The following is a 27035-nucleotide window of genomic DNA, read 5'->3' on the forward strand; positions in this document are numbered from 1 at the left end:
TCTGCGGGAGGGTTGAAATGAGAATGTGTGTTTTGTGATTTTGTGCAGGTTGTGGAAACGCATGGGACAGTATGGTTTGACACCCCGCCCACGCCATACCCCCAGTTGCCCCCAGATCGGCGACTCCTCTTTTTCCTCCAACCCTGCGCCCTGAGTCCTGACCAAATACAGCCGTCACCATGGCTTCGTTGCACCGCCTACCTCTGCCCTCGCTGCCGCACAATCACAGCCTAGCAAGCACACCACCCCAAATCAGCCCCTCCTGATAGGCCCATCAAACCCCCTCGTCAAGCGTCGCGTGCCTGCTCCATCCCATCAAATCACCGTTTCACCAGAATAGCGCTCGCTCGTATCACACACGTCATGACTATGAGGCATATTAGGTGTCACCCCCTTTTTCAGGGTGGACGCAGGCAGCCTCCTGCTACGATTGCGGACCAGGGCCGTGAAGTGCTACTGCTTTCCGTACTTGAGTAGCGGCATGATGAGGTAGGATAGCGCCACCGGGATGGCGTCCTCGGTGCGAATGCGCAGTGTGCCAAGGTGTGGCGTGGTGTTGAGGTACAGGTTGAACACGTCCTGCACAGTGAAGGGAACATGGTACATTCTTGGTTGGGCGGCCGTGTCCAGTCCCTTCCGCACACGCGCATGACCATGGCATGTGCTTTGGACGGTGTCCGCGCCCCGTCATGGCTAGCAGGTTTGCTCACAGGACTCAGCCCTTGATTTCGAAGCCCTCACAGCGCTCACAAGCTGGCCAGCGCCCACACCTGCGGCGTCTTGTGCTCCCAGTCCGGCACCCGGTTGACCATCTGGTCCAGGTCCTGCTGCGGCACCGCCTGGCCCGGCACCGCCTTGGGCTTGGCCTTGGCGCCGCCCTCCGCCACCGCCGCTGCCGCGGCCACCGGGCTGCCGCCGCCAAAGACCATTAGCGCGTGTTTGAAGCGCGGCATCACGAGCGACCCCGGGTCCGTGTCGGCGCCGGCTGGGCTGCTGCCTGCGTCATGAAAGAAGGGTAGGGAGAACGACAGCATGTAGCTGAAGCGGCTGAGCGAGTACAATACACGACTTGTCCCTTCAAGCCCCAGGTCGGACACATCGCTTAACCGACATGAATAAAGGTGGCGCGTGACAACCACACCCCTCTCACCGATAGTCAGGTCGTAGCTGCCGGTCTTGCTCACGGCAGCGTCCTTGAACACGCGCTGTAGGCCCAGTGCAATGCGCACGGTGTAGCCCCAGTACAACCCCAGCCGCTCACGGGGCTCCGAGGGCGGCACCACCTGGCATAGTCCCAGACGACACAATGCAGTAAGGACGGAAATCAACACCACAGTGCTGCGCCTTACAGCGCACTAACAACCAGCAAGCTGCCATCTCCGTGTGTGCCTTCTCCTTCCACTGCACCCCTTCATGGTGTGATTCACAAACATACACCACAAGCGCACGTGCTCTCTCACCGTGCCTACGATCATGGTCTCCGAGTAGGCCGCGAAGAAGCGTGTGACCGGCTCCATGTCGCCCAGGTGCACCGTCACACGTGCCCCCTGCAGTGCAGCGCGGCGCAATGCAAGGCAGTAAGATGCCGGGCAAGATGCGTAGGATGTGGGTAGTGTAGTGCTCGTTGAATTGATAGACACGTAACTCGCGCCCGTACGTCACCCAGCACCACCGTCTACTGCCCCCAGCACCACCAGCACTACCCCACCAACATACCGTAACTACCGCGCCGCAAGCGCCCACCAAACGCACCCAGCACGCACCTGCTGCAGGCTGTGCTCCAGGTACACCATGCGGTCCAGCCCCACGTCCACATAGCTGCCCGTGCCCGCCTCCGCCTTGAGCACCACGCCCTCGCGGTACGGCATCCACACGGCGCTCGGCCGCGCGTGGTGCGGCGGCGACAGCACCGGAAGCGATGCCGCCAACCGTAGCTCCGGATGCTGGCGAGCGTTGGCGGATGGTCAGTTGCAGCAAACAGTAAGCAGGCGCACGTTTGGCTGGACGTTCTCAGCTACGTGTCCCGTACCACCTCTTACCGTGCTCCCTCCAGCTGCTGCCCTCGCTCACACTGCAGACCAACCGTGCATTACCCTAGGCATCCCATATCCCCGCAATGCCTGCGCCCCTGCCGCTGCCCCGCTCGTCCCAGTCGGCTACCCTTGCCTGTTGCAACACCTCCTCTGGGTACATGTTCGGCCGCAGGTGGGGCGGCGTGTCCAGGTACTGAAGTATACGCGCCAGCAGCGCAGTGCCGGGCGTCACACTGGCCGCGGACAGCGGCTGGCCGGGCTGGAAGGTGGTCGCCGCCAGCGAGTCGTCATAAACCACCACCTCATCCACCTAGATTCAGAGCAGGTGTGCGAGGTTTGGTAATGGGCGGTCGAGCAATGGAGCTGGGCACAGTCTGCCACCTGCAGCACAGCCCGAAAGCGTGCCACACCCGTTTGCAAGCCCACCTGCAGCGGCCGCCCTTACCTGGAAGTTTGCTGCTGCCCTGTGAATCTGACCAGCGGTAGCTACCGCAAACTCTACAGAGGACGGTGCATCCAGCAGGGTGCCCGGGAGCCCCACGCTGAGGGTCCACTTGCGACCGGTGGTCTCGACAGAGGGGTCCGAAGCCTCCCCCGCAGCCCCGCCCACATCCGTCGCTCCCTCCACGCGAGCCTTCTTGTGCTTCTTATCTTTCTTATCTTTATTATCCGTATCCACGCGAGCCTTCTTGTCTTTCTTGTCCATATCGCTTGTGTACTTGTGTGCGCAGGCTCAGTTTGTCGGCGGGGGCGACGCGAAGCCCTATAGCTTACGTATGAATTGTGCTATCTTTCAAAAGTGCACCAAGCGATAAGCGCCAATCCCTACGCCCAGGTCCAAGCAGGTGGCACTGGTGAAGGGAAATTTAGCGAACTTCCCAGTTCATTAGCTCGTTCATGGCTTATTTTTGCACGACATGCAGAATGTGTGCATGAGGCAGCTAAGAGGGTGAAATCTGAACCGGGTTGGTTTGCACATTGGCAGCACGCCGCGGCAACCCCGCCCTGCCGGGCCCCGCCCGCCCCAACCACCGCCCTTCCTTCCCGGCGAACGGCTGGATATTCAATCATAGAGACTCCGGCAACTCTCTCCATGCGAGGTGGCCTCTTACAACTTATATAATGCGCACGTCCAAGGCGCAACACTGCAACAGCAGGCACGCGTCCCTGTCGCCGACTCGCCGTGGCAGTAGGTGGCGGGAGCTGTTCTAGCTGGCGGGTGCCTTGGGGTGCCCCGTATCCAAAGCTAATTTGTAGACCATAGCAGACGAATCAACAAGGAGGTGGCTGCCTTATGGCAGGAAAAGGGCTGATCCCGGGGCCACCTTGACGCGGGCGCCTACTAAGCACACGCCTCTATGTTGGGGGCCTTTGGCATCCCCGCAAATCCGGACATGGCCGGTTGGGTGGGGTGCACAGTCCGTGCTAACCCGCAGCTAACAAATTAGTCACGTCACTCGCCGCCAATCACCACGTGCACCCTCAGCCCCACGCCCTGCTAGCGCCGTTCAGGCTCTCAGCCCGGCCCCGCCGCCGGCGGCGGCCATGGCGGCCGCTGCAGCTTGGTCGGCCGCTCGAATCAAAAATGCTCCTTCATCCACGCAACCCCAAATTACTTCATGGTAAAACGGTACGCACGCATCAGCAAGTAAACCGCCGGTACTCAGAAAATTGCCCATCGGCTCTGGGTAGCTTTCTTGTATGTCTGGCCTCGCATCTCAGGGCAAGCCGTATGATAGTCAGCCCGCAGGTGTCCACTTGCTGCGCTTCCATGTTCCTGGTTCTGCTCCCTGCCACCTCTGTCGCGGATGTTGCGCGCGTGAGCGCATTACGCGTCCGGCTTGAAGGCAGCACGGAAGCCCTCGCTGTTCTTGTCGTAGAACGCCTGCAGTTAACCGCCACCGAAACAAAGGATGTGAGCCGGTGAGGGGCGATGGCAGACACACACAGGCAAGGGTGCCGACAGCAACCCTCTTGCCGGCAGTGGCATGCCCTTTGTCGCGCAAAGTGCACAACCCAACATGGAGCCGGGCTCACCTTGACGCCTGGCTCCGTTGCAATTCTGCTGCGGAAGGCCTTGAGCGCGGGGTAGTTCTTGAACAGGTCCTTGGGGATACCGTCTAGCTGGCCGCAGATCACTGCATGCAGCAGGCGGGTGCAGAGGGGCGGCGGAAGGGGCGCGGCGGAATCGGAGGTATGGGGCAGTTGCAGAAGGATGGTAGGGCTGGGACAGCAGCAGCTGCTCCTAGCGCTGGGCGCCGCACAGGTTGGTGACCAGTCGGCAATTGCCGACTGGTCATGAGGCACCGCAGTGTTGGCAGGCACGGACAAGGACAAGGGGTGTACTGGTGTGAGCACTTACTGGTGGAGAATGACACAAACAGGGCCAGATCCGCGTACGACAGCTTCGCGCCCGCCAGGTACTTGTCGCCAATAGAGGCCTGCGACAGCGCATGCAGCTTCAGTTTGTGATGTACATGTTGCAAGGGCGTAAGTTCGCGACAGAATCTTGTTACCTAGCTGTGTTGTGATAATGGGTTGTGTCTGCATTCTGTGGAACAGCACTCGAACCGCATCGCTGCTTCAGTGCTGCTGTGCGCTGCAATCCATCGATGCATGCAGGCCATCCAGCTCTCAGCCTTGCGTTGTAACTCGCTACCCACCACAAGCTTCTCCAGCAACTTCAGCTTCTCGCCGCCCTTGCCCGCCAGCATGTCCTGGCGCGCCTTTATCTTCTCCTCGAGCGGCAGGCTGTAGCTGGACGAGAACAGCTGCGGGCAGGCAGGGCGGGTCGCAGCGAGACGAACGTATTCGCTTAACGTGGGCATGGGATGGGATGGACACATGCTAAGATACAAATGCGCCCCTCTTACGTCGGTAAAGTCATTCAGCAGGAATACGGCCTGGTCTGCAAACGCCGCCTGGATGGGGTCCTCCGGGTACAGACCTGCCAGCTTCGCAGTGTAGCGGTCTGCATGAGAAGGAGAGCAATGGAGTCATTGGAGGGCCTCGGGATGACAGAGGGGTCTCAGTTCCATAGATACACACGCACACATACACACTCTCACCAATGGCACCCGACTGTGCGAGCATCTTGCCATCTGGGAACTCCAGTACCGGCACTACGGGAGGGGTGACATCAGAGGAACTGGAGTAAGCGGATAGTTTCGGCAACGGGCCCTAGTCGCACCGCGCACCTTGGCCGAATGGAAACTTGGGCTTGGCCTCGCCAAATGTGGCCCCCGTGTAGATTACATCCTGTAAAGCGTGCAGGCGGGGACTGAGCACCGGTGCCCATGGCGATCCCAAGACGAACAAAGCGTTGACGAACCTCGTAAGGGATGTTTCCAATGGATAAGCAAAGTCGCGCAACCTCCGCACGGCCCGGAACTGCATGACAAGAATCGGGGGCGAAAATTAGGCATGCGCTGCAACGTTGCCCCTTTGAACTCGAAGCTTGCCTGGGAAATAGTGGATTTTGAGCGACATTTATGTGCCTGTTGGTGATGAAAAATTTTACAGGATGTGAGGAAGGAGGAAGGAGCTCGGATGCAGGCACGCTGCGTGTGTTTCGGCCCATGCATTCTCCCGATGCCAAGGCCCCTGACCCAATTCGGATGGTGGTGTGTGACGATAAGACACCCAAGATTGTTTTAGTCGGATACGTCAACCTAGCTTACAGGGGCAGCAACCAGTCGTTCAGGATACTTGGCAACTCCTGTCGCTCACCCCGGACTCGACCCTGGCTATCATCCGGGCGTGTTTGAAGCCCTGGCTTGTCCGCGGCTGTCATCCCACATGTAACCCTATTCGCTATCATAGCGGACACCACGGATCACCAGCAGCCTCGGACCCCGTACCAACTTCGCGGCTCCACGAGAGTGCACGTGCCCCACAGCGGGTCTTTCGCAGCTTTTGCAAGCGTCTTGAAACCGGAACATGCAATGACGAGGAGGTAACGTGCTTGTGCCACATGACCTTCACCTCCGTCCTCACACGTTGTCTACCAGCGACCGTTGCGACCCTCATGAGAATGCGCGATGCACCCCACCTCCATGCGACCCAACCAACGCCCTGGCAGCCCAGGTGTCCTCTCGTGTCGCCTCCATGTGCGCTGTAACGCACTTGGCACTCGCCAACACCTCAGCCATCCATGGGCCTTGCCACCAAAATGCAGGAAAGGCGCCACATGCCTCACAGATGTGTGCCATCAATTCCACCCTGTCGAAATCATTAGCAATGGCAGCGCCACCAGTTACATGAAAGCAGGCTTCTTCCGGCGCTTGTTTCGAGCTGCGGCTGCGGCGTCCTCGTCCTCATCGCTGCCCTCCGCTTGTGCGGCTGTTCGTGCCCCCGGCTTGGCCGGCCCCATGTGCACCCCCGCGCCTTGCCCGCGCTCCTCCTCGTCATCGCTGTCCTCGCTCCGCCGCCCACCGCGTGCCGCTGCTGCCTTCGCAGCTGCCTCTGCTCTCCGCTTCACCTCCTCTTGTCGTTTCCGCATCTGCTCAAGGATGTGTGACTGCAGTCCTTGGCCCTGCAAGATGCACGTGGCAACATTACAACATGACGCCTGCCCGACACATATCATGGTCCAGATCGCAGACAAGCCCCAAGTTCCTCCAGAGGAAACTGGGATCCACGGTCATTGCGCTTTTGCAAGGCTCAAACCCACCTCCTGTTTCCGCATTTCCCGTGCTCTGTCGTTCTTGGCCGCATTCATTCTCATGCGCGTGTCCAAGTCCGCCGCCGCCTCCTGCTGCTCCCTCTTCCGCCGAGCCTTGTCCGCCGCTCCACGTAGCACGTCCTCCTGTTGGGTCGACCAGCGCTTCAGTCAGGGCCTGCCACTAAGCAAAACCCTGCTTGTCACCTGGAAGCCTACGCTCCGCACGAATAGGTACGCCACATACGCATAAAACTTGAAGATCCATCCTAGGGCCACTATGCTTACCCGTGAGGTGGGGTCTTTGAGCATTCGATGCGCCTTGTTGAGCACCTCAAACGCCCGCCGCGCTTCATCATCACCCGGGTTTTTATCCGGGTGCACCACGATGGACAATTTGCGGTACGCCTTCCCCACCTCCACCTCCGTGCAGCTCCACACAGGGCGGCCCAGCTCGTCCGCCTCCGGCTCGGGCAACCCCAGCAGGCTGCAGCAGCGGGCAGTGGAAGGCCCAGGGTTTGCATCAGCGCACGCAGCGTGCCAACGAAGCACGCGCCTCCCAACCCTCCCCAGCCTGCACTGCCAAACCCTCCATTGAACATACTCTCTGCAGCCACCCCTGTACCTCCCACCTGAAGTAATCCTTTATCTCCCACGCCTTCAGAATTCTCTGGGCGGCGGTCAACGGAACGGCCGGCTCTGCCTTTCGTGCGGCTGCGTCCGCCTTTTCTTCATCCGTTGCTAGCTTTGCCGCCATTCTCTCGAAAGATGCCTTCGCCATTTCTTTTCCCCAAAGTGAGTGAAAGGCGTAGTATTTCGGCTTATCTGTGGCGCGTTCGAACCAGCATCTCGCCCTCTGATGGCTGATATACTGCGAGGAAGTAACCTAAGCTGCTGATGTTGATTAGTTATTTAGTATAGTGTGGCACCGCAATGAGGACACGAGTTTGCTATATGGATGCACACTGTCTCGCTGACGCCGGAAGCTATTCCCTTATTTACAATATATGCAACTTGTGTCATATAGCTTGCTCCTGTTCCGCTTCAAGGCGCATTTTGAATGATAGCTACCGACAGTCACCGTCGCTGCGCACAAGCATGCGACAACACCTACTAGAACGCGTATTGATACGCCGCTGAGTGGCTGTTGCATTTGCAGCCAGCAGCGAGGGGCCAGCAGCACACGCATGTCACGAGTCTAGCTTGTCACTACTCCGCCGGTACTCAGGTGGCACTACTCCGCCGGTACTCAGGTGGTTGCTTGCTTGCTCCATTCATTAGAGAAGGCGTGGTTGTCAGTGATGCTGCTAGGTGACGCTGTGACATCATGCGCCATAGCAGCAAGCCTTGGCGCTGTCCTGGGTAAGTGCGGCCGCCAGCAGGGTGGTGTGAGTGCCCTGCGTCAGCGCCAGAGCTGCGGAGCTTCGTCGATTGTCAATTGCCTACCACCACCGACTCGCAACGGACATACTCAATGTTGGGGTGGGGCAGATGCCATACACAGTATGCCCTTTGGCATGCGCTGCAGTCCTGGCATTGCGCTACCTCTTCTATTCCCTAGTTTACGAGCGGATACGCATGTACCTGCGGAGGCGATGCCCAGGCTATGAAATGTACACCCCTGTAGTGACAGAGGAGCTATGGGAGGTAAGTGAGTACGGTGGTGACAATTATGGTGTCCTGTGGAACGTGCCGGGCACTGTCCGGCGGGGTGCTGGTGTATGCGGCAACACTACCGTACGATCCCGCGCATGTTCGGTTAGCGGTACCTGTCCACATCCGCCATGTAATGCCGGGTTGTTGTGCTGTGTTGCCTATCCCTGTGTATCCGTGCTTCCAGGGTCTTGGGATGTCGCTGCTCGTGGCACTTAGTTCATGGGCCCTGTGGGCAGGCCACAACGCGCGCTGTCATATAGCTGACACCAGGTGCGCTGCAACTGGCCTCTTACTGGTGTGGGAGCAGAGCACATGACTCACGAGGTCATGGATAGCAGAAAGCATCGGTGATGGTATCGACCTCATCTCTCACGAGTTTCCCGCGTGCTATCCCCGATGCCTCATGTCTCACAGCGGCTGCCTGCTGGGCTGGCCCGACCATTATCACACGCCTGTGCTGGACGGGCTGTGGCTGGCGACCATTGCCTGGTACATGCAGAGCAGCGTTAAGCACTGGGTCGGGCTGGGCAGGGTGCAGGTGAGAGGGCTGCGGGCGTACCCTTACCCGGGCGATGTGGCCGCATGGCAACCATGCTGCGCAGCCGCCAAGCCCACCAGCTGCCCCGGCCTCCGCCGACTCGCCCCGTGTCCTCCTCACTCGTCACATACACCTTGCGGCGGTCGGCAGCGCCCCTGTAATCTACCATATTATACACCTTCACACCTCTCGAACGCAGGCCATACCATATTATTCACCTGTCGAACGCCATGGGCGAAACCGCGCGTAGAGTCTCCATCCAATTCTTAGGGACAAGCAGTTGGCTGTCCGTGCATTGGCCTCGTCCTGCTGCCGCTCCTCACTCGCCACACACACCTTTACGAAGCGCCACTACCTCACTCCACTGCCGCGGCCTCCTGCGAAACGCACATTCCAGGGTGTGCATCAGCTGCAGGCGGGCTCGCAAAAGCACCTGTGCACCTGCCCGCCCCCTACTACCAGACTCCAGCCCCCCCCCCTCCCCCGCGCACCGTGGCCTCCTCCACCTTCTTCAGGCTCCACACGTGCCCACACACGCTCACACACAGCATAAAGCCTGTGTCACGCGCCCTGCCACCACACCTCCGGGCCCCTATTCTGTAATCCTGCTTCTCCTGCCCCGCTGCGTGTGCCCCGCACCCAGGGCCTGGACACGGCGCTGCACCACGCCTTCTCGCTGGCGCTGCTGGCGCTGAGCTACAGCCTAGAGCTGCTGCGCGTGGGCCTGCTGGCGCACTGGCTGCTAACCGCCACGGCGCCGCTGCTGTCCGCCAGCAAGCTGCTGCATTGCCTGGACGCGCCCGGGCGGGTGAAGAAGCCCTTCTTCGTGCTGTACGGCCTGGCGGTGCTGGCGACCCGCGTGCTGTTGGTGCCGCTGCTGCTGCTGCCGTGCACGCTGCGGGACCTGTGGCGCGTGCCGCTCAGCCGGCCAGCGGCCTACGCGGCCAATGGGTTCTTGCTGCTACTGTACGGCATTAGCTTGTTCTGGTTTGGCAGGCTGATCGGCATCTGGGTGACGGGTAAGCTGGACAGCCGGCCGCAGATGGTCGTGAGCCCGGAGGTGCAGCGCTGGCAGAAACATGAGTGAATTGGCGGCCGGTGGCAGACCATATGGGACAGGCTTGCTGCTGCATGGGGCGTAGTGCATGTGGTTGTGCGCAGGATTGTGGAGGGGACAAGTAGCAAGGCGTGTAGGCGCCCAAGCCAGCATGTCTCAGCCTGTCTCAGCCTGTCTCAGCATCTGCTGAAGTGGGGATGCAGCGATTAGTCCTGATGCTACCCAGGTCGCTGAAGTGTGAGCGGGGAACGACGCGGCGTGTGAGGAAGGAGGGCATGATACCAAAAGCGAGTCTGGAGACAGAGCTGCTGCCGCTGCCGCGCCTGCCGTCTACGCTGCGCCTGCCGTCTACGCTGCGTTCTACGAGGAGGAGGAGGAGGAGGAGGAGGAGGAGGAGGAGGAGGAGGAGGAGGAGGAGGAGGAGGAGGAGGAGGAGGAGGAGGAGGAGGAGGAGGGCTGATGAGCAGCAGGAGCGAACAGCAACCAGGAGACGGAGCAATAGACTTGGAGCTGCTGTGTTGCAGGCAGGCGTGTGGGCGTTGTCAAGAGAGTTGTCGAGGGCGTGTGTTTCCACACGAACGAGTCGCCAGGGGCCCGCTGTAGTGCTGTGCTACATGAGGCCCGGGTCAGAATGGTTCGCCGCTGTTAGTGCTGACCCTTGCTCACAGGGTAGGCTGCTGAGTGTGTAGCGGGTGCACGGACCTTCGACGGTGCCGCCGAGTTGCTAGCTGTTGAATTGTCTAGGGGGGCTATCGGATCCTGAACGCCATTCCCCACCATGACCAGCGTATGTGATTGCTGCCCGTGGCTGTGACAATGCCGTGCAAGTGGGAGACCTGCCCCGCCAAGCAAGTAAATGGCCGGCGGTGGGATGCGGAATCGGGGCGCCGTTTGTTGCCCTGGTCAAGAAGGAAAAATGGGAAAATTAAGATGTATGGCACCTCCCCCATAAAAATGCCGCAGGGGACGCGCAGCCTCCCATGCATACCCGCCCCCTGCGTGCTCAAGGCCATGTTCCATCACGAGCGCATAGATACGGGATTTCGGGGCTGCGACGTATACAAAGTTAGGGGACAGTTACACTGATGTGGGCTGGTAGGGAGGGGCAGCGTTGGCACGGCCAGTGGAAACGATCAGCGCGCCTGCCATCTTCATGCCACGGCAGGCTCGGTCCAACAATTGGTCGGCGGGCGGGTCGGCCGCCCCTACCAAGACTGATGCGCCGGCCAGTTTAGCTTGCTTGGCCGTGTCAAGTCACGCAACCAAACTTGACTTTCGGGACACCCAGTGTGATCCGGCAGAAATATGTCCAACCAGACCCACTTCCGAGATATGCCCGAGTGCCTACCATCGTACCATCCACGCGGCACACCCCAGCTTCATCCTTCTCGAAGCACCTTGCCCAGTTACCCATCCACAAGTAGTCACAGGCTTCAGTGACTGGCTCACGGGAAGACACAATAGCATATCAACGCGCACGTTTCCAGCCCCAAACGCGTCAGCTTCATCATGGCCTGCGCCCCGCCTGCTAGCTGCGGCTGTTGAAGGCCACCGCCTTGGGCACCCGGAAGCTCAGGCACAGCATGAGCTTGTTGGGGGCCACATCGCGCACGGTGTGCACGACACATGCGCCCGCCTCCATGGGGCCGCCCAGGTAGCCCTCCGCCTTGGCCACGATGTCTGTGTGGCCGGGTGTGTATTTATGTGTGTGTATGTGTGTGGTTCTTTGTGCAAAACAAACAAAACAGCACCACTTACCGAGCGTCGTGTTGGTGCGTCGATCCCGGTAGTCATGCTTGTAACCCCACGGCACGCCCTGACCCCACGAAAAGCTTGCAACCCCACGGCACACCCTGACCCCGCGAAGCACCCATATGCATTGCACGCGCCGCGCCCTGGGCGCGCTACAACGTTTACCCAGCACGCCTAATTCCCTGATTCCCGCCCGCTGGTCGTAGTCGAGCTCACCTACGGGCGACAGAGGAAGCATTGGTACAGGGCGGCAGCGAGGAAGTGTCACAGGCAGGTAAATGGAAAAGGCGACAAGTGGGGCGGCGTGCAGCAGGCAACCGATGGAATACGCAATGTCCGCCCACTGGTAAACCGTTCATGGACAGCGGAGTAATTGAATCTCGAGTTGAAGTGCCGACGTCCAGTGGGAACAGGGATTGCATGTCGTGGTGGTGGTAGGGGTGTGGTGGTAGGGTTGTGGGGTTGTGGTGATGATGGGGGGCACCAGGGCACGGTGGGCGAGAAGCCAATTGACGTACGACACGTCGAGGAAGGAAGACGGGAAATCAACGTATTATGCCTGCGCCTTGCTGCCGTGCTCCGGCTACTCCGCCTCCCCTGAGGATTCTGCACCTACCCGCCTCCGTCTCGTTGGCGCGCTTGAAGGTGTAGCAGTGCACGGTGGGCAGCGGGCGGTCCGCCCAGGCCACCGGGTCAAAGGCGCCGTTGAAGGCGTCCAGAAACTCGATGGCGCTGGCCGGCAGGTTCATCACCTGTAAGAGCATAACACATGCAAGATGGGGCCCGGGGTGGTCACGGCATGGTGGCGGTTACATCCCGGGAAGCACGTGGCGAAGGCCAGAAATACCTCTGTGACTAGTCACCAGCACCGCCGGTATCGCAACCATCATATGAGCGGTCACGTTGGCCCCGCCCTGCACTACATCCCCACCACGTGGTCAAACATGATGCCGCCGACCGGTGGTGTGAACGACTCAGGCACTGGCGGTACAGGTCCCTGGGCCTCGAACACCCTCTCTTTGGTGCGCTGCCGCTTGGCGGGCTGGCCTACAGCCGGAGATGCCGCCGCGCCCTCAGCCGCAGCCGTCGTGCCCGCAGCCGCAGCCGCCGCGGCCCCAGCCGCTGCCTGTGGCACGGCGATGCCAGCAGAAACAGGTTCCGGCTCCTGCTGCTGCTTGGGCTCCTCCGCTGGCTGCTGTCCCTGTTGTTGCTTCTGGCGCCTGATGTCCGCCGCGGGGCCGCTCGGCGTGTCGCACAGCAGGCGCAGGAAGGCGCGGCCGTCCATGTTAAACACACGCACGCCGTCACCTAGGCGGTTCAGCCGCACGTTCACTGCCAGATAGTGCGTGGAGCGCGGATTGAGGTCGTTGGCGTACACCTGTGCAGCAAGCACGCCTGTAATCCACTGACAGTCCCAAGAAGCTCCCTTCGCGCTCAGACGCTGGCATCGGTTCGCATTCGTGCAATCCTTTGCCTTGCTTAGCCTTGGGCAAATGACCACAAAAATACCCTCCTACGCGCCTGTGAAGTCACCGCGGCCTGCTCCCTCACCGTGAGCCCCTTCTGCGCCGCCGGCACCGCGAAAGGCCCGATGCCCGCCATCATGTCCACCAGCACCTGCCCGCGCTCCATGGTCCCCACCAGCCGCAGGTGCTCCGACTCCAGCCGGGAGTTCCAGTACACCTGCGTTACGTGCCGAAGCGTTGCTATGAATAGGAACAAAGTGGCGTCGCGCAATAAACAGCGCGTGCTGCGGCTGTGCGGCACCCTTTGCAAGACAGCCGTGCGCAGTTACTCCGGTGCACCTACTCAGCAAATCCTCAGCTCTCCGCTGCATCCCGAACCCCAGACCAACTTGCGCCCACCTGCGAGAAGTCCAGCTTGAAGCGCGCGCCGTGCTGCGTCACCTCCGTCTCCAGGCGCTGCTCGCCGCCAATGACCTCCATGTTGAACACACGGAACTCGTTCTCAATGCTGCCCACCTGCGGCCGTGGCACATACCTCATACGCGGAGGCTGCAAGGCTCGCGCGTTCAGCCCACACCGCGCCGTACCAACCGCTAAGCACCAACCCAAACAGCACCAACCTCCGCCCCAGCCAACGCACCCACGCCTTGTATACCGTTACACGAATTGCCGTGCCCGCCCCTCATCACCACTGACACGTGCTCACTCGACCGGTAACACGCGCGCTTACCTTGTTGACAATGGTTTTGAGGTGCGGGTTCTTGTCCAGCAGCACTTGCGCTATGAGGTGCCGGTACGGCAGCTGCTCGTCGCGCAGGTTGAGGTGCGCGATGTGGCCGATGGTCTCAAACGAGCTGGGCGCGTCCACGCCTTCAGGCAGTAGCTTCTGCGTACCACGAATAATTGGGTAAGGGTGCCAAACTGATTAGGCATACAGTTCGCCCCAGGCCCCCCCCATCCCCGTTGACCAACACTCGCCACGGACGAACATGCACGGCCATTGGGCGCCTGTCCCTGAAGCCGTAGTACCAGGACGAATCAGCCGGTGTGTCGCGAACAAAGTGTGTGGGAGCCTCACATGCGCACACGCAAACGCATGCCCGCACCTTGAGCACCGCGTCCGCTGACAACATTGAGTACTCGAGCGTCACCTGCACAGACGACATGCAGCCGGGCAGCCATGTGAGCGTCGGCGCAAGTCTGCAAGCAGTTGGCTTTCCAGCTGCACAAGCTCCAATACTTCATCTGCCGTGCCTTTGCCTTATAAAGACGAAGCAAACGACGAAGATGTCTGCCACGGCTCCCACCACCCTGTGCAAAGGCCGCTTGTGCACACCACGCTGCTCCTAATGCCGCCCGCGTGCCAGGGCCGCTCGCACCCACGCCACACTTACCTGGTGCGTCTGCACCTCCAACTTGTCCGCCTCCACGCGCCCACGCAGCTCAAGGGTGAGGCCTACAACGCGCCCGTGCGTCCGTGAATTGCCGTTAGATGCTGGTGGGCTTTGGTTCACTTGAGCAGGTCACTTCATTCTATACGGTACGTCCACCAGGGAACCACCGAAGCCAAACTGGTGGAGAGCACTTGCAATGTGACAAGGACAAATCCGCAGTTCTGGTCTTTGGCACTCACACACTTACTCTCGAGCGTGACGCCCTCTTCGAGGAGTAGCAGCTTTGTATCTTTGCGCGGTGGGTCTCCATCATTCACAATGCATTTGAGACGAGGCCGGTCCAGCGTAAACCTGTGCGCGTGCCGAGAGAGGGGGTTTGCAACAGAAACGTGGATGGGCGTGGTAAAACTGATGATCCAAACATTGGACGTGTTAACCACTGGCAGCACCCCAGGTCTGCGACCTTCTGGACCTATACCAGTACATTTAATTCAGTGCGGGTGCCGTCCCAGCAACCCGCCTGCTCAAGGCTTGCGTCTAGTCCATACCAACAGCGCCATTCACCCTCCTCACCCTCGGAACGCCTTCATCATATCCGCGCACTGCCTTGCAGGCACACGCAGTGCCACCAGGTTGAGGATCTGCTTGAAAGCCTCCCGGTCCAGCGTCGCATGCTCGCGCCCCGACGACGAGGCCTCCGCCGTGTCCACCACACAGGCAGCCACCTGAGACGCCATCCAGCCCTTGATCGCCTCTGCCCCGGCGACGACTGCGCTAGCTGTCCAAGGGAACTGTTTGCGCGATGGATTTATGAGGCAAGGATAAGTGTACGCAACCGCCGCCGGCGCCTGGTGTAGACAGGATGGTGTGCGTGCCCAATTGCACACGGCGGCGCGCTGCCTCCAGCCCCAGCTATCTGATAAGTAACTTTTAGGTTGGATGCTGGCCTTCGGCAGTAAATGCCGCATCAGCGGGGCCAGCGCGTGACTGAAAGAGCAGCTGAAAAACTAGGTATTGGTTTACCGTCCCTAGATATCTGCAGGTTTTAACTATCAATTTCAATGCATGCGCTATGCAGCTTTTGAAAATTGTATTGGGGTGTAGGTGTCGGTGTCTGAACAGTCGCTGACCATGATGCACTCATCGGTCGCGCCACCAGTCGCCAACGATTTCCGGGCTGCGACAATAGCAACAAACAGTTGGAAGCCAACAATTACGCTTACCGAACAAAAGGGCAAGGCCCGCTTCCGAGGCCCAGGCTTCCGACACCCATACCCCAAACATTTCTACAACGTGGGACCATAGTAATTGTTGTCTGGGCGTGCGGCTTGAGCAGGAGGGGCAGGCCCCGACCAGCGAGCTGCAATGGCTTCTCAAGCAGCAAGCCAAGCAGCAGGCCTAGGGCCACCAGCCGCGTCTCAGCCGTTTGCCGAAATCGCTGAACCCAGTGAGGCGGCCACTCTTCCCTCGGGCCCCGTCCTTCAAGGTCGCGTGGGCGGTCTGCGCAGCGCTGTTATCCATATCGTGCCGGGAGAGGACCATACCGTGGTGAGCTTGCTTTGTATATGGCACTGCCAAGGCCTTGCAAGCCGGCCACAGCCACTGGACCACTAAGCCTGACACATGTCGTCGCTGACAACATTTTACCACTACTCGCGGATTAGCCCGTTAATCATATATGCCCTCATCGATCAAAAATGTGCAGCATTCCAGCGAAGGGGGCAACGAGCACTTCGGCTACGGGCTCGCCTGCACCCAGGGTCACCGCACCGGCATGGTGAGTGGACGGCAACCTCTTTTCATGGGCCTTGGGTCTACACGCTATGGGCTTGCCTTGCCAGGGTGGATGTGTGGGTACATTTGTGCTTGGCGTATCTGGAAAATGGATTTCAAGGGGCGGGGGAGTGGGTGGGGTTCAGTGTGTGCTGAAGCACGCGGCGGATGCAACTCCTGCTTGCATGCCTGCCTCACAGGAGGACGCTCATTCAGTGGAGCTGGATCTGGACCCGGAGACGGGGACGGCGCTCTTTGGCGTGTTCGATGGACACGGAGGTGGGCTGACAGGGACTTTGCCCTGGCTTGGGATGTTGCTGGTAGAAGCAAGCAAGCCCCGGGTTGGTGCGCCGCTTACTAATATGTGTGCATACTGCAGGCCGTCAAGTGGCCGACTTGTGCGCCGCCAATGTGGTGAGGCCTTGCAGCGGGGGAGGCGGGCGAGGAAGGGGCAGAGCGTGTGTGTTTGGGGTGCGGGGCAGCAGCGTGTCCTGCGGCACGTCGCCGGGGAAACCGTATTACTCAACCTGTGCGCCGGTGAAATGGAGATTCAGGAGTGACACGCGTGTGCAATGTGTGCAGGTGGACGCGGTGCTCTCTAGCCCGGCCTACCAACGAGGCGACGTGGGCGAGGGGCTGCGCGAGGTAGGCGGGGTCGCCCGCACGTGGCGCTGCATGGGTGTGGCCCTCGGCGCCAACACACATGGGCATACCTTCACAGCTATGGGACCTCCTACCCAGGCGGTGCACGCGGTCATAGGGTTCCATTAACTTTTCACTTCATGATCCGAAGAATGTGCCGCCGCAGCCGCGTGCGCCACCTGACGCAACTAAACATGTGGCTGGCATATGCAGCACCGCAATTAGTAATGGCACCAGCCACAGCAGCAGTACTCACATCTGTCAAACCTCTGGCAAATTGCGGCAGCTTGCGACCGCTTCCTCGGCGTCACGACCACGAGTGCCGCCGGTAGCTGCACAATCAGCCGCATTCACGCCACACCCGCACCCCATACCCTGGCCTGTCCCATCGGGATCAGGCCATTACCCTGAAAACTATTTCACTTATGCGTGTTCCCATGCGGTAGGCGTTTTTCGAGCTGGACAACCGGGCGCTGGCCTGTGCGGAGGCGCACCTGGCGGGAGCCACTGCCACCGTGGCGCTTGTTCGCGGTGACCGGCTGTACGTGGCGGGCGTGGGCGACTCGCGCTGCGTGCTCAGCCACGCAGGCACAGCGCAGGTGCGTGTTCATGCTGTGAGGCGTTAACGTGGTGCTGTGCATTCGCAAGAGTTTGGGACGATGCGCACTGCTGACACCTGAACCGCTTGCTCCCAGGTCCTCACCAATGACCACAAGCCGGACGACCCTAAGGAGCGAGCGCGGATACAAAACGTGAGTTGCTGGCAACAACTTATCATGTGTGGTGCGGGCCTTCCGCTTTATCTTCATGTGCTCACCCCATGCATCCTGCGTGCAGGCTGGTGGCTTCGTGGTATGGGGGCGCGTTAACGCCAACCTCAACATCAGCCGCGCGCTCGGGGATGCATCCTTCAAGCAGGTGCGGGGGCTGTCTCTTTAGCTCAGGTGCCGCGGGCACTTCACGTGTCGTGCCACGGTCTGGCGGTCTGCCTGAAGGCACATCCGCACCGCCGGAATCCTTAAAAGCAGTATGCCATCCATGCCCTCCTGTAGGACAAGAACCTGTCCGCGAGTGAACAGCAGGTGTCGCCCGACCCGGACGTGCGCTGCGTCACACTGACGCGCCACGACACCTTCATGGTGCTGGCGTGCGACGGGCTGTGGAACGCGCTGCCGGAGCAGCAGGTGTGCATGCGTGTGTTTGCATATGCGGCTTGCATGCCACGGGCGTGACGTCGCGGCTTCCAGAGTGACATCAACAGCATACGGGGAGTCTCAAAAGGTGGTGTGTGCGTGTTGGAAGGCTACTGAGATGTGACGTGCCCAAGCCCAAACATGTCCCTTGCGTGCCGACTCGCGCTGTGTGCAGGTGGTGGCGTACGTCCAGCGGCGGCTGAACCTGCGGCATACGTTGGGTGCGGTGGCGGAGGGGCTCGTAGCGGAGGCCATGCAGCCGCAGCGGTGCGCGCACGACAACGTGACCGTCGTCGTGGTGCAGGTGCGGTGGTTGGAACTTGCCTGGTGCTGCAGCCTAGCCTGCAATCGGAGCGGCCACGGCTGCGCGTACTTTAGTAGGCTTGTCGCGGCCGTTGTGCATCTCGTCAAGAATTATCCGCCAAGCCAGTTTGTTTGTGCATGACCCGACTGGCCGACTGCGTTCATGTCTCTATCGCAGTTCAACGACGCGGTTCAGGCCTCGCAAATGACTATCGGCTCTGGTGCTGTGGACTCCACAACAAGTGCGGACGCGGCGGCTGCGACCGCATCTCCTCCCCACGTCTAGTTGAGGCGGCTGTGTTCGTTTCCTGTGAGCACTGCGGTATCCTCTGTGCCAGTGTTGTGTTGTCTGGTTGCAGGGTGGTTGTCGGCGTGGCGGTCCATGGTCATGGTGGCCGCATGGATATTGAGAGCGTGGTTGTGCATTGGCATTGCGTGTCTGTCTGTATGTGTGTGTGTGTGTGTATGGAGGTAAGCACAGCACCCCCAGAGTGTGGATGTGGGGTAAATAACACAGCTGCCTTGCCAGGTTGGTGTCCTGGCGTGTCCGTGAGTGGGTGTGGTCCGTGTAGCTGGGCGAAAGCTTGCTGCGGGAAGGGCCTTGGTCGGACGCTTGGCAGGTGCTGGCTGCTGAGGGTCCTATGAGCCCGGCAGTGCGCATGGATGTGTGGGCAGCGTGCTGAACATTATGCCTCAAACATACGGATTGTGGCTGCGCGCTAGGCCAATGCTTGCGTGGGCAAAGGCCGCCTTTGCCCGAGTGCAGTGTGGTGCAGGCAAAAAGCCTATTTGCAAGTAGGCGGCGGGTCCAAAGCAGCCGGATTGACAAGCAACTTCGCGGATCGATGGACAATTGACTGTCGCGAGCAAAGCGCCCGAGGCGCGACGCCGTGAGTATGAACTATGTGAGGCCAATACCAACACGCAAACCGAGTACCACGGCGGCGGCAGCAGCAGCGACGCTGGCGCAGGGCCCGCTGGCGGCGCAGGGCCTGGCGCAGGCAGCGGCGGCAGCGCAGGGCCTGGCTGAGGAGGCGCAGGGCCTGGGCGGAGCAGTGGCAGCGTGTATGTGCGTAGCGGAGGGGGCAGGCAAGGCCAAGTGGAAGCGGCGCCGGCGCGCAGGTTGAGACCTGCCAGTGTCTGGTTTACGGTCTTTGCTGGCGAGCATAGCATAGCATGTATGTGGTTGTCCTGTGCCTGCTGTGCTTGTGCTTGACAGCGGGACGCGGCTGGACGCTTAATTGGCGGGTGGTGCCTGTACAAGCCGACTCACGTTGGGTGCGCTTATGGGGCTGATACCGCTAGTGGGTTCACCAGGGTCGTGTGCTGCAACTGCTGTCACGCGCCGTCTAAGGCTTAATGTCTGCTCATCTTCTAGGAACGCCTGAGCACCCAGCAGGGCCGGCGGCCGGTTACCATGCAGCCAAATGCCCGGTTGGTCCAGCGCCCAGCACTGCCCAACACAGCCAACCGCAGCATGCACTTTAAACACCCACCATCCAGCCACCTGACCCCAGCCTGGCCCCGATTGGGATACTCGACAAGTGATGGCGGTCGTGTTGAAGGGTGCCCACTGGCTCCTGCCCTATCACTACCTGTCAGCTGTTAAACCGTCGGTATCCTAAAAACACCTACCGCTACGCAGTACTCCGGCTTGCCCCTCCCCCCTCAGGGCGCTCCATGCCGTGCGCCCCGGAATGCGGTGTGGGGATGGGGTGGGGGGGGTGGGTGGGTGATGGGACAGGGTTCAGGCAGGTTGGCGAGGTCCCATAGGGTGCAGCTGACGCCCGTACCCCAAGCAGACAGCAAACAGTTTGCAGCGGCAGAGCAGGAGTGCATGGCTGGTCGAACGCCGGAGTTACTGTACCGACAAGTTGCTGGCTGGCTGGAAGTTTGCTGATGCGCATTCCTCACGCTCCGGGCGCCCGGCCAGGCGATAGCACCACACAGACACACCACAACGCCACACTCGCTCGCGATGCAGAGCCGCACCGCACCTGCAGGAAGATGACCAGCGTCCACGGATGAGCACCAAATGCAACATAGAGAAAATGCAACAGTATGCAGCAAAGCAATGGCCGGGCGACAGTATGACAAGCAGGGGCGAAAACAGGGCGCGGCAAGGCAGAAAAGGGAGCCCGAATGTACGGATGAGTGGCGGGCGAATCGAATGCGAGTGCGAGACAAACACAACCGGAGTGTGAGGAAGCGCGGGTGGGATTGGGAATGTCGGGATGGGGTGGGGTGGGATGGACTGGCGGATGGTGGAAGTATCATATAGGTCTGCTGGGGGCTGCGAGCAGCCATACTACCGGTCATGATATTGCCTTCGGTAGCTCAGGGCGCCGCGGGCTGGGGGTGGGTAAGTGAGCGGGGATGGGGGCTCGGACTCAGCGGGGGCACGGACTCAGGGCGAGAGTAACGCCGATGTGCCGGGTGATGTGCGAGCAGAATACAGAACGCGGCATTCGTCATTGCGGGGAAACTAAAACTGATAGCGCCAACCTTTTGCGCCTCGCGCTTTCGCGCGCAATTTCCGGGATCCTCCAACGCGTCGATTCCTCCGTCTTGCGTCCTTCCGTGCCGGGAGCCTTGATTATCGATACAATTTGTGATATATTGTATGTTGCGCTGGAGCTCTAATGCAAACGCTGCGCTTGTGCGTTTACCCCGCTCTGGCATAGGGCTTGCGTTTTCATAAAGTTACGCTTTGCAATACATACATAGAAAGGCGCATTATTTGCACGACAAATTTCGCTGCGCTCGGGTTTCAAGGTTATAACTCAACTCAAAACTGGAATAACCGGGAGGGCCCCCCGCGGCGAGCTCGATGCGACCGCAATGGCTATTGCCCCTCCCCCTTCGGGGGAAGGGGCAAGCCAACCCAAACATGCTACCACCTTGCGCAAAGCACCCTTTCCGGGGACGGGTCGAGGCCCCAAAGGGCAAAGGCCCAAAGCACCCCTTTAGGCGCCGTGTGGAAACTGGCACACATTGCTGAACTACATCAGATGGCTTTTGAGGCAACTTGCCTGGCTGCGGCCACATATTCTACAGGTTGTTGGCAAAGCAACGGGTGGCCGTCAAGCCGTAAGCCTACCAGAGTCCTTTGAAGCCCGGAAAGGAAGGGCCCCCGGCGGGGGCCTCAAAATCTCATGCGCGCCAGGAGCGCTTGCCCCAGCTACTCCTGTATACAAAGAACTTTTTCCAGGCCAATTGGATGGCTGCCTCAGTCTTGTTACGTGCGCTCCCCCTCCGCCACCACATACACATTCAGAAGCCCCAACATTTAGAACCCCCAGCAATCACGGCGCAATTCTAGGACCCCGCTGTGCTCATACCTTGCCCCAGCACTCTATCACAACGCATCTTCACTCTAGTACGCATGCAAAGTAAGTCTTGCAGACAGTGCAATTAACACACCGTTTCCACTCCAAGCGTTTCGTGTGTTGGTGCATCGTCACGCGTCCATGATAGCCATTTGCGAAAGACTGCACATTGCCATATCTTACCTTGAAGGGCGTAGAGCTAAGCAACATGAAGCAGCATTTGCTTTTACTGACACCCCATCAATGGGCATACCTGACTCAAAGCTGCACACGCATGGCTCAAGCTATCCAGCGCCTGCACCAACGCCATACCGCACATACCGTACTACATTCCTTGGGAGACGTCACACTGTCTCTTCGCTAGCCGTAATGCCTTCGCACGAGCGTGCAGTTGCCGATGGCTCTGGCAGGCGCTCGTGCGAAGTGCATAAACAGCGACCTGGTCTTTGCATCATGTCGGTGTAAGCTCAGCATACCTCCATAGGAGCGACGAAAAAGCCTCCTTCGACAGACGGGATTGCCACACACCTGCACACCATGGGCAACAACACACAATAATCAGTCACACACGCGCGCCTGATATGTTGTGACGTTACAGGAGGGGCAATCTGCGTGCGCAAGCACGCAGAGACCAACGAATGCTGCCAGGGCCAAACTTGGTTCCACAGACCTTACTGCTGCTGCAAACACTCCTTGCCAGAAGTCTAGCACTCCACGCACTGAGTCAAAACTCAGCCCAAGTAGATCCGCCTTACATGCTAGCAGGAAACTGCGCGAAGGCACTTACTCGCGCTCCAGCCGCCAGCTGCGGCCGCTGTCGAGCCTGACTTGGCCAGCACCTTGGAGTCGTACTTCACCTCCCGCCCGCCCTCCAGAAGGGCAGAGTAGTCCTGCGCCAGCTTGGGTAAAATCATGGGCAGGCCGCCCGTCCTGCAAACAGAAGGATTGTGCCTTGCAGATATGAGCAAAACAGCGGAAACATCATGGAAGCCTCAAGTTGCTCGTGCATCTCGTCCATCAGTGGCGCCAAAGCACTGTAGTGCTCACATGGACGGTGCAGCAGCCTTCGCCGCGGCAACAGCTGCCAGTGCGATCGCATCCAGAGCCGCCGCATGCAGGTCGGCACCCATGTTCGCCTGCATGCCCAGTCACACGTTACGATGTTGTGCGCAGCTCTTCATAATACGATGCCAGAACTAGCCTTCTCCAGTGCATACCTGGCGTGCGCTCTTGGAATTTATTTGCTCCTGGTTTGCTGAGCGGTATCTGCGCACTTGCGCCTCGGTGCGCTCGATATCCACATTGTTGGACAGCCGCCAAACTGTTGCGTGCACATTGGAAATACGTTCGCATTACGGAGGGACTGCTGGGTACGGGTCAGCAGGGCGCAGTGCAAGGTACCTGCGGATTGGCCTGTCCCCCTGTGCCCCATAACGCTGTAACTGTACTCAATATACGGAAACCCAGTTGTGCTGGTACTCAACTGATGTCCTCCACTTCTTCCAGGTAGTCATCGAACTTCTCCTTGCTGTCAAAGTCATCCCGGTCCTTGTTGTATCTGCATCCAAGCGAGGGCTTGTCCGTCACGCAGGCGCGCTGGGCACCAGCATGTCGGCAGTGCGACTCCCACAACCTACATGGCCAATATACGACGGCGCACTTTCAGCTCCTTTTCTAGGTCAATTTCCATGGTCAACTAGCAGGATGGCCCCACGAATATGGTGGGAGGGCTGCTTTGCGTTGGCACGGTGCGTGCACTCGGCACGGTGTTTGGGTGGCGTGGGGCGGGGTCGGCGCGCGTTGATACCCCCAAATGTCACAGACAGATTTAGGTTCCCATGCGTTGAATGGGTCGCTGACTCCCGTGAAAGCTATATTGCGATTCGCGCGGCAATGTGTGCCCTTCGCCGTGCGCAGACACGGTGTGCCAATTAAGATGAAAAACTGTAATTCCAACCATGTAATTTCATCAGTCGAATTGCACTGGGGAATGGAAAGGAGAAAAACAGAGTGCATGGGCTGCCCATTCCGTGAACTCTACCGTCTCCTATGCGCGCCTTGTGCTGTTATTACTGGATGTGCTAAAGACTACGCTGCGTTGTTAGAAGGAAGCTATCCGTTTTCGCTGTCCTGATTTCTTCTTGGCACAATGGCCCTCTCTTCTGCTGCCAACGTGGTCCGGTCGGCTGTTCTGCAGCACTTGCGCGTGACTGTGACCTCCAGCCTTCAATCGAGCTCTCTGCCGACCTTCACCAACATAATCAGCCGTGGCTTTGGTGGTGGCTTCCTGGACAAGGATTCCGTCACGGAGCGCGTGCTGCACGTCACAAAGCACTTTGAGAAGATTGATGCATCCAAGGTGCGTGGGCTCTCGCGGTCCTTGTACGTTTTAAGATGGCGCTGAAGCTCGTTGCCGCGTCCACCGACATGCATGCGCGCTAACCATGCGTTCATTGCATGCGCTGATCATTCTTAGGTGAGCCCGGCGGCCTCTTTCGAGAAGGACCTGGGCCTGGACAGCCTGGACGTGGTGGAGCTGGTCATGGCATTGGAAGAGGAGTTTGGCCTGGAGATTCCGGACGCTGAGGCAGATAAGATTGCTTCCGTGGGTGACGCTATCAACTACATCTGCAGCAACCCTATGGCAAAGTAGAGCAGCGGCGATGATGGCACGTTGCACGCGATGTGGAGCGCAGGGCGGCAGGGCGGCAAGGTTTGGCTTATGGCTTCAACGGTAGGGTAGGGGTGTTTCAGGGCTTGGGGTTTAAGCGAGGTTGAAGGGGTGAAAGCAGCTGGCCGGCAGCAGAAGTGAGTAAGAGTAGGACTGCAGCCTTGTTGGGTATGCCCCCACGGCCCGCACTGGCGGCTGAGTTGCCGCAGTTGTGCCAACTGGTTGAGAGTGCGTGTGTCGTGCCCTGCTGATGTGCGGAAACACCTTTCGTGGTTTCCCAAGATGGGAGTCATAGTGTTAGGTTCGTGTGGTTGTGACGAGCACCACCGCGTATGAGCATGAGCATGTGATGAACGGGTAGATGCGAGTTGTTTACGTGGACATAGGATTGGCATGTAGGCGCATGTACAACTGGCGCACGTTTACCTTCAGTGGTGTCCAGGTGGCTGTAACAGTACGGGGCACGCTCGGTGTGCGCATCCCGACCGCCCAGCCCAACCCCACGACAGGCCGACTGGGCCAAGACTCGGCTCGGCACGTGCGTGTGCTGTGCAGCTTTAGTGGTGTAACAGAACCGCTCCCAGTAGTCATGGGCAAGAGAGGAAGTTCACCAGAAGGGAGGGAGGCAGACTTGACGAAGGGCACAGTGGCAGTCAACGAAGGGAGCCGCTTAGGTCCAACTACCATCACCATTTGACGGACGTTGACCGCGGCAAACCCGCCAACCCCACCAACCACATGGCAAACAGGCGGGCCCTTGATAAGGATAGATCTTGCAGGCGGTGTCCGTATCTAGTAGATGCCCTGAGGCCTGCGGCTTGTAGCTGACCCATAGTCCCATACGGCAGTCCTGGCGACCCGGCGCGCTGGGATCGACAGTGCAATCCTGACCCCACGAGAATCAGACACGCCCATGCCCAGTTCTTCCTGAACCCCGCACGGCAAGGCCCGTACGGCGGTTGGGCAAACTTTGGACAAAGATTCTGACAAGACAGGCGACTGGTGTGGGGGGCAGGTAAAATTCAATTTCTTGTGGGACTTTCGTCCCAACCACTTTTGTGGGGTTTCTCCTACAGCCCACCCGGGGCAGCCCGGGGCCCACCCTTGCCAGCTCCCCTGCTCATACCAGAGGTTCAAAGCACGCCATGCAATCTCCCATGCCATCCGACATGCTCGCAGCCACCCGGTCACCGGCCATTCGCACCACGCCCGGAATCACGTCTCCTACCAGGATTTGCACGGCCACGCGCTATGTTGAAACATGCCTATCAACCGTACCCGGGCCTGTAGGTGCTGGCACGTCTGGGGCCACAATGCCATGGACACGTGCATTACGGTGGCAGCCGGTCAATGTCACGCATGCCGTTCATCGTTTGCGTCATGGACCATTGCAAATTTGCACCACAGGTGAAAGCCTCCTTGATTGACAGCAAAATACGTTGGGCGCGGGGGAGACCGTGGGTGGCGAGGGGCTGTGCCAGTCGGGGCGCAGCCGCGCAAGTCGGGGCGTGTCGGGTGTGTCTCCGTCGCGTGCCCGGCGTCTTTATTTGAAGTCTGCTGACTTCTAGGCCAGAAATATTCAGCCGTCTACCGTGGACTGTGTTGCTACGACGAAACACGCACAAAAACGTGCAAGAGTACTTGCGCCGCGTGTGGCCACAGTTGTGGGCCCCGTCGCCTAACCCTGCGGTCCGCCCGTTCACCCGTTCGCTCTGCCTGTCCGCGCAAGCGTCTACCTCATCTCCCGGACATAACCGGAGTCTGTTCGTACAGGCACGGCCCGCCATGCGTCCAGCCACGTCCCGCTGTCAAGCACAAGCACAGCCAGCAATGAGCCAAACAGCAGGAAATGCCCTAGCCACAGCACTGCGGCTGACCACATACGGGGTACATGCTGTGCTACGCTCACCAGCAAAGACTGCAAACCAGACACCGGCCGGCCTCAACCTGCGCGCCGGCGTCGCTTCTTGGGCGGCGTCACGCTCTCCTCCTCCACGTGGTCTTGCTCGCATGCTGCAGCCACAACGGCAAAAGCAGCAGCCATTAATGCTGCAGTCACAGCTGCAACTGCAACAGCAGCCACAGCAGCCAACGGTGGCGCATGCGATGCAGCACCTGCAGCTGATGATGCAACAGCACCCCCTCCGCTATGCACATGCAACTGCTGGGCCCAGCGCCGCCAGGTCCGGTGCCGCTGCGGCTGCTGCTGCAGCTGCGGGTGCTGTCATTGCAATGCGTAGATGCGAATGCGAATGCGAGTGCAGGCGGCAGTGAAGGTTGTTGTCGCTTGCAAGCAGTGAAAGCGGTTAGCAGAATGCATTGAGAGCAGACATGTCACCTCAAACGGACGGTAACCGCCGTCCGCTGCTGAGGCCGCCATGTACCAACGAAACCAGGGAAACTGCTGGGCTGGCGGGTCGCTGGCGTGCTGGCGATACGCGGGGCGGGGCATGGGGCGTGCGGGACCAACCTGGAAACACCAGCGCCACCGACGCCCAGCAGCACATGTGGGGAAGGGAGGAAAGGGAGGGCGCAAAACCGTGGGGGACGTAGGAGAGAACAACGGCG

The 27035-nt window shown here is 59.8% G+C and overlaps 9 protein-coding genes across 10 annotated transcripts; 3 read left to right on the plus strand and 6 right to left on the minus strand.

Annotated features, from left to right (window-relative positions):
- Positions 1-27: 27 nt before the first annotated feature.
- CHLRE_16g670617v5 (uncharacterized protein) lies at positions 28-2933 on the minus strand. Its single transcript, XM_001699168.2, has 7 exons — positions 2479-2933; positions 2167-2343; positions 1764-1943; positions 1461-1547; positions 1151-1283; positions 771-997; positions 28-579 (listed from the first exon to the last, which is right to left on the minus strand). The coding sequence occupies exons 1-7, from the start codon at positions 2737-2739 to the stop codon at positions 454-456; spliced, it is 1191 nt and encodes a 396-aa protein (XP_001699220.1). The 5' UTR covers positions 2740-2933; the 3' UTR covers positions 28-453.
- Positions 2934-3129: 196 nt separating this feature from the next.
- On the minus strand, positions 3130-5553 carry CHLRE_16g670973v5 (uncharacterized protein). Its single transcript, XM_043071161.1, has 9 exons — positions 5495-5553; positions 5365-5423; positions 5231-5291; positions 5102-5155; positions 4907-5004; positions 4697-4804; positions 4396-4474; positions 4071-4171; positions 3130-3918 (listed from the first exon to the last, which is right to left on the minus strand). Exons 1-9 carry the CDS (start codon positions 5520-5522, stop codon positions 3862-3864), a joined length of 645 nt encoding a protein of 214 aa, XP_042915727.1. The 5' UTR covers positions 5523-5553; the 3' UTR covers positions 3130-3861.
- A 54-nt stretch (positions 5554-5607) lies between these two features.
- On the minus strand, positions 5608-7603 carry CHLRE_16g671329v5 (uncharacterized protein). Its single transcript, XM_001699166.2, has 4 exons — positions 7326-7603; positions 6982-7180; positions 6706-6840; positions 5608-6567 (listed from the first exon to the last, which is right to left on the minus strand). The coding sequence occupies exons 1-4, from the start codon at positions 7448-7450 to the stop codon at positions 6289-6291; spliced, it is 738 nt and encodes a 245-aa protein (XP_001699218.2). The 5' UTR covers positions 7451-7603; the 3' UTR covers positions 5608-6288.
- A 100-nt stretch (positions 7604-7703) lies between these two features.
- CHLRE_16g671685v5 (uncharacterized protein) lies at positions 7704-10895 on the plus strand. Its single transcript, XM_001699225.2, has 5 exons — positions 7704-8055; positions 8222-8340; positions 8534-8619; positions 8764-8887; positions 9531-10895. Exons 1-5 carry the CDS (start codon positions 7995-7997, stop codon positions 9972-9974), a joined length of 834 nt encoding a protein of 277 aa, XP_001699277.2. The 5' UTR covers positions 7704-7994; the 3' UTR covers positions 9975-10895.
- A 114-nt stretch (positions 10896-11009) lies between these two features.
- Positions 11010-15603, minus strand: CHLRE_16g672041v5 (uncharacterized protein). Its single transcript, XM_043071181.1, has 10 exons — positions 15130-15603; positions 14804-14907; positions 14557-14618; positions 14269-14313; positions 13893-14048; positions 13562-13678; positions 13248-13379; positions 12628-13074; positions 12313-12448; positions 11010-11624 (listed from the first exon to the last, which is right to left on the minus strand). Exons 1-10 carry the CDS (start codon positions 15291-15293, stop codon positions 11473-11475), a joined length of 1515 nt encoding a protein of 504 aa, XP_042915728.1. The 5' UTR covers positions 15294-15603; the 3' UTR covers positions 11010-11472.
- A 145-nt stretch (positions 15604-15748) lies between these two features.
- Positions 15749-19840, plus strand: CHLRE_16g672397v5 (uncharacterized protein). The gene is made up of 11 exons (XM_001699224.2): positions 15749-16104; positions 16262-16333; positions 16530-16608; positions 16709-16743; positions 16912-16974; positions 17418-17570; positions 17667-17723; positions 17809-17889; positions 18024-18155; positions 18340-18468; positions 18646-19840. The coding sequence occupies exons 1-11, from the start codon at positions 15922-15924 to the stop codon at positions 18751-18753; spliced, it is 1092 nt and encodes a 363-aa protein (XP_001699276.2). The 5' UTR covers positions 15749-15921; the 3' UTR covers positions 18754-19840.
- A 1325-nt stretch (positions 19841-21165) lies between these two features.
- On the minus strand, positions 21166-23733 carry CHLRE_16g672753v5 (uncharacterized protein). Of its 2 annotated transcripts, none has more exons than XM_043071199.1 (6): positions 23434-23733; positions 23281-23354; positions 23014-23117; positions 22844-22932; positions 22584-22726; positions 21166-22324 (listed from the first exon to the last, which is right to left on the minus strand). In XM_043071199.1, exons 1-6 carry the CDS (start codon positions 23484-23486, stop codon positions 22248-22250), a joined length of 540 nt encoding a protein of 179 aa, XP_042915729.1. In that variant the 5' UTR covers positions 23487-23733; the 3' UTR covers positions 21166-22247. The 2 variants fall into 2 exon arrangements, with proteins under 2 accessions (XP_042915729.1, XP_001699216.1); XM_001699164.2 differs by having other exon boundaries at positions 21504-22324.
- Positions 23734-23843: 110 nt separating this feature from the next.
- Positions 23844-25048, plus strand: CHLRE_16g673109v5 (uncharacterized protein). Its single transcript, XM_001699223.2, has 2 exons — positions 23844-24155; positions 24273-25048. The coding sequence occupies exons 1-2, from the start codon at positions 23946-23948 to the stop codon at positions 24447-24449; spliced, it is 387 nt and encodes a 128-aa protein (XP_001699275.1). The 5' UTR covers positions 23844-23945; the 3' UTR covers positions 24450-25048.
- A 469-nt stretch (positions 25049-25517) lies between these two features.
- On the minus strand, positions 25518-26743 carry CHLRE_16g673465v5 (uncharacterized protein). Its single transcript, XM_043071217.1, has 2 exons — positions 26623-26743; positions 25518-26534 (listed from the first exon to the last, which is right to left on the minus strand). The coding sequence occupies exons 1-2, from the start codon at positions 26693-26695 to the stop codon at positions 26410-26412; spliced, it is 198 nt and encodes a 65-aa protein (XP_042915730.1). The 5' UTR covers positions 26696-26743; the 3' UTR covers positions 25518-26409.
- Positions 26744-27035: the final 292 nt, after the last annotated feature.

This window comes from Chlamydomonas reinhardtii, chromosome 16 (genome assembly GCF_000002595.2).
Source record: "Chlamydomonas reinhardtii strain CC-503 cw92 mt+ chromosome 16, whole genome shotgun sequence".
In the NCBI taxonomy this organism is placed as follows: Eukaryota; Viridiplantae; Chlorophyta; class Chlorophyceae; order Chlamydomonadales; family Chlamydomonadaceae; genus Chlamydomonas; species Chlamydomonas reinhardtii.

Coding starts and splice junctions, on each gene's coding strand:
- CHLRE_16g670617v5 (XM_001699168.2), bottom strand. CDS start 2,739: ATGGACAAGAAAGACAAGAAGGCTCGCGTGGATACGGATAATAAAGAT. Junction 1,548..1,763: donor TGGAGCACAGCCTGCAGCAG/GTGCGTGCTGGG, acceptor GCTGCACTGCAG/GGGGCACGTGTGACGGTGCA. Junction 580..770: donor GGGAGCACAAGACGCCGCAG/GTGTGGGCGCTG, acceptor TTCACTGTGCAG/GACGTGTTCAACCTGTACCT.
- CHLRE_16g670973v5 (XM_043071161.1), bottom strand. CDS start 5,522: ATGTCGCTCAAAATCCACTATTTCCCAG. Junction 5,292..5,364: donor TTGGAAACATCCCTTACGAG/GTTCGTCAACGC, acceptor CACGCTTTACAG/GATGTAATCTACACGGGGGC. Junction 5,005..5,101: donor CGCACAGTCGGGTGCCATTG/GTGAGAGTGTGT, acceptor CTTCTCATGCAG/ACCGCTACACTGCGAAGCTG.
- CHLRE_16g671329v5 (XM_001699166.2), bottom strand. CDS start 7,450: ATGGCGGCAAAGCTAGCAACGGATGAAGAAAAGGCGGACGCAGCCGCA. Junction 7,181..7,325: donor GAGATAAAGGATTACTTCAG/GTGGGAGGTACA, acceptor CCGCTGCTGCAG/CCTGCTGGGGTTGCCCGAGC. Junction 6,568..6,705: donor GGGAAATGCGGAAACAGGAG/GTGGGTTTGAGC, acceptor TGCATCTTGCAG/GGCCAAGGACTGCAGTCACA.
- CHLRE_16g671685v5 (XM_001699225.2), top strand. CDS start 7,995: ATGCTGCTAGGTGACGCTGTGACATCATGCGCCATAGCAGCAAGCCTT. Junction 8,620..8,763: donor TGTCATATAGCTGACACCAG/GTGCGCTGCAAC, acceptor CATGTCTCACAG/CGGCTGCCTGCTGGGCTGGC. Junction 8,888..9,530: donor TCGGGCTGGGCAGGGTGCAG/GTGAGAGGGCTG, acceptor CCCCGCACCCAG/GGCCTGGACACGGCGCTGCA.
- CHLRE_16g672041v5 (XM_043071181.1), bottom strand. CDS start 15,293: ATGGCGTCTCAGGTGGCTGCCTGTGTGGTGGACACGGCGGAGGCCTCG. Junction 14,619..14,803: donor AGAGGGCGTCACGCTCGAGA/GTAAGTGTGTGA, acceptor GGCGCGTTGTAG/GCCTCACCCTTGAGCTGCGT. Junction 13,075..13,247: donor CGGCGCAGAAGGGGCTCACG/GTGAGGGAGCAG, acceptor CTTGCTGCACAG/GTGTACGCCAACGACCTCAA.
- CHLRE_16g672397v5 (XM_001699224.2), top strand. CDS start 15,922: ATGGCTTCTCAAGCAGCAAGCCAAGCAGCAGGCCTAGGGCCACCAGCC. Junction 16,609..16,708: donor CGTGTTCGATGGACACGGAG/GTGGGCTGACAG, acceptor TGCATACTGCAG/GCCGTCAAGTGGCCGACTTG. Junction 18,469..18,645: donor TGACCGTCGTCGTGGTGCAG/GTGCGGTGGTTG, acceptor TCTCTATCGCAG/TTCAACGACGCGGTTCAGGC.
- CHLRE_16g672753v5 (XM_043071199.1), bottom strand. CDS start 23,486: ATGGAAATTGACCTAGAAAAGGAGCTGAAAGTGCGCCGTCGTATATTG. Junction 23,355..23,433: donor CGCCGTCGTATATTGGCCAT/GTAGGTTGTGGG, acceptor GCTTGGATGCAG/ATACAACAAGGACCGGGATG. Junction 22,727..22,843: donor AAGGCTGCTGCACCGTCCAT/GTGAGCACTACA, acceptor TTCTGTTTGCAG/GACGGGCGGCCTGCCCATGA.
- CHLRE_16g673109v5 (XM_001699223.2), top strand. CDS start 23,946: ATGGCCCTCTCTTCTGCTGCCAACGTGGTCCGGTCGGCTGTTCTGCAG. Junction 24,156..24,272: donor AGAAGATTGATGCATCCAAG/GTGCGTGGGCTC, acceptor GATCATTCTTAG/GTGAGCCCGGCGGCCTCTTT.
- CHLRE_16g673465v5 (XM_043071217.1), bottom strand. CDS start 26,695: ATGACAGCACCCGCAGCTGCAGCAGCAGCCGCAGCGGCACCGGACCTG. Junction 26,535..26,622: donor GCTGGGCCCAGCAGTTGCAT/GTGCATAGCGGA, acceptor CTGCTGTTGCAG/TTGCAGCTGTGACTGCAGCA.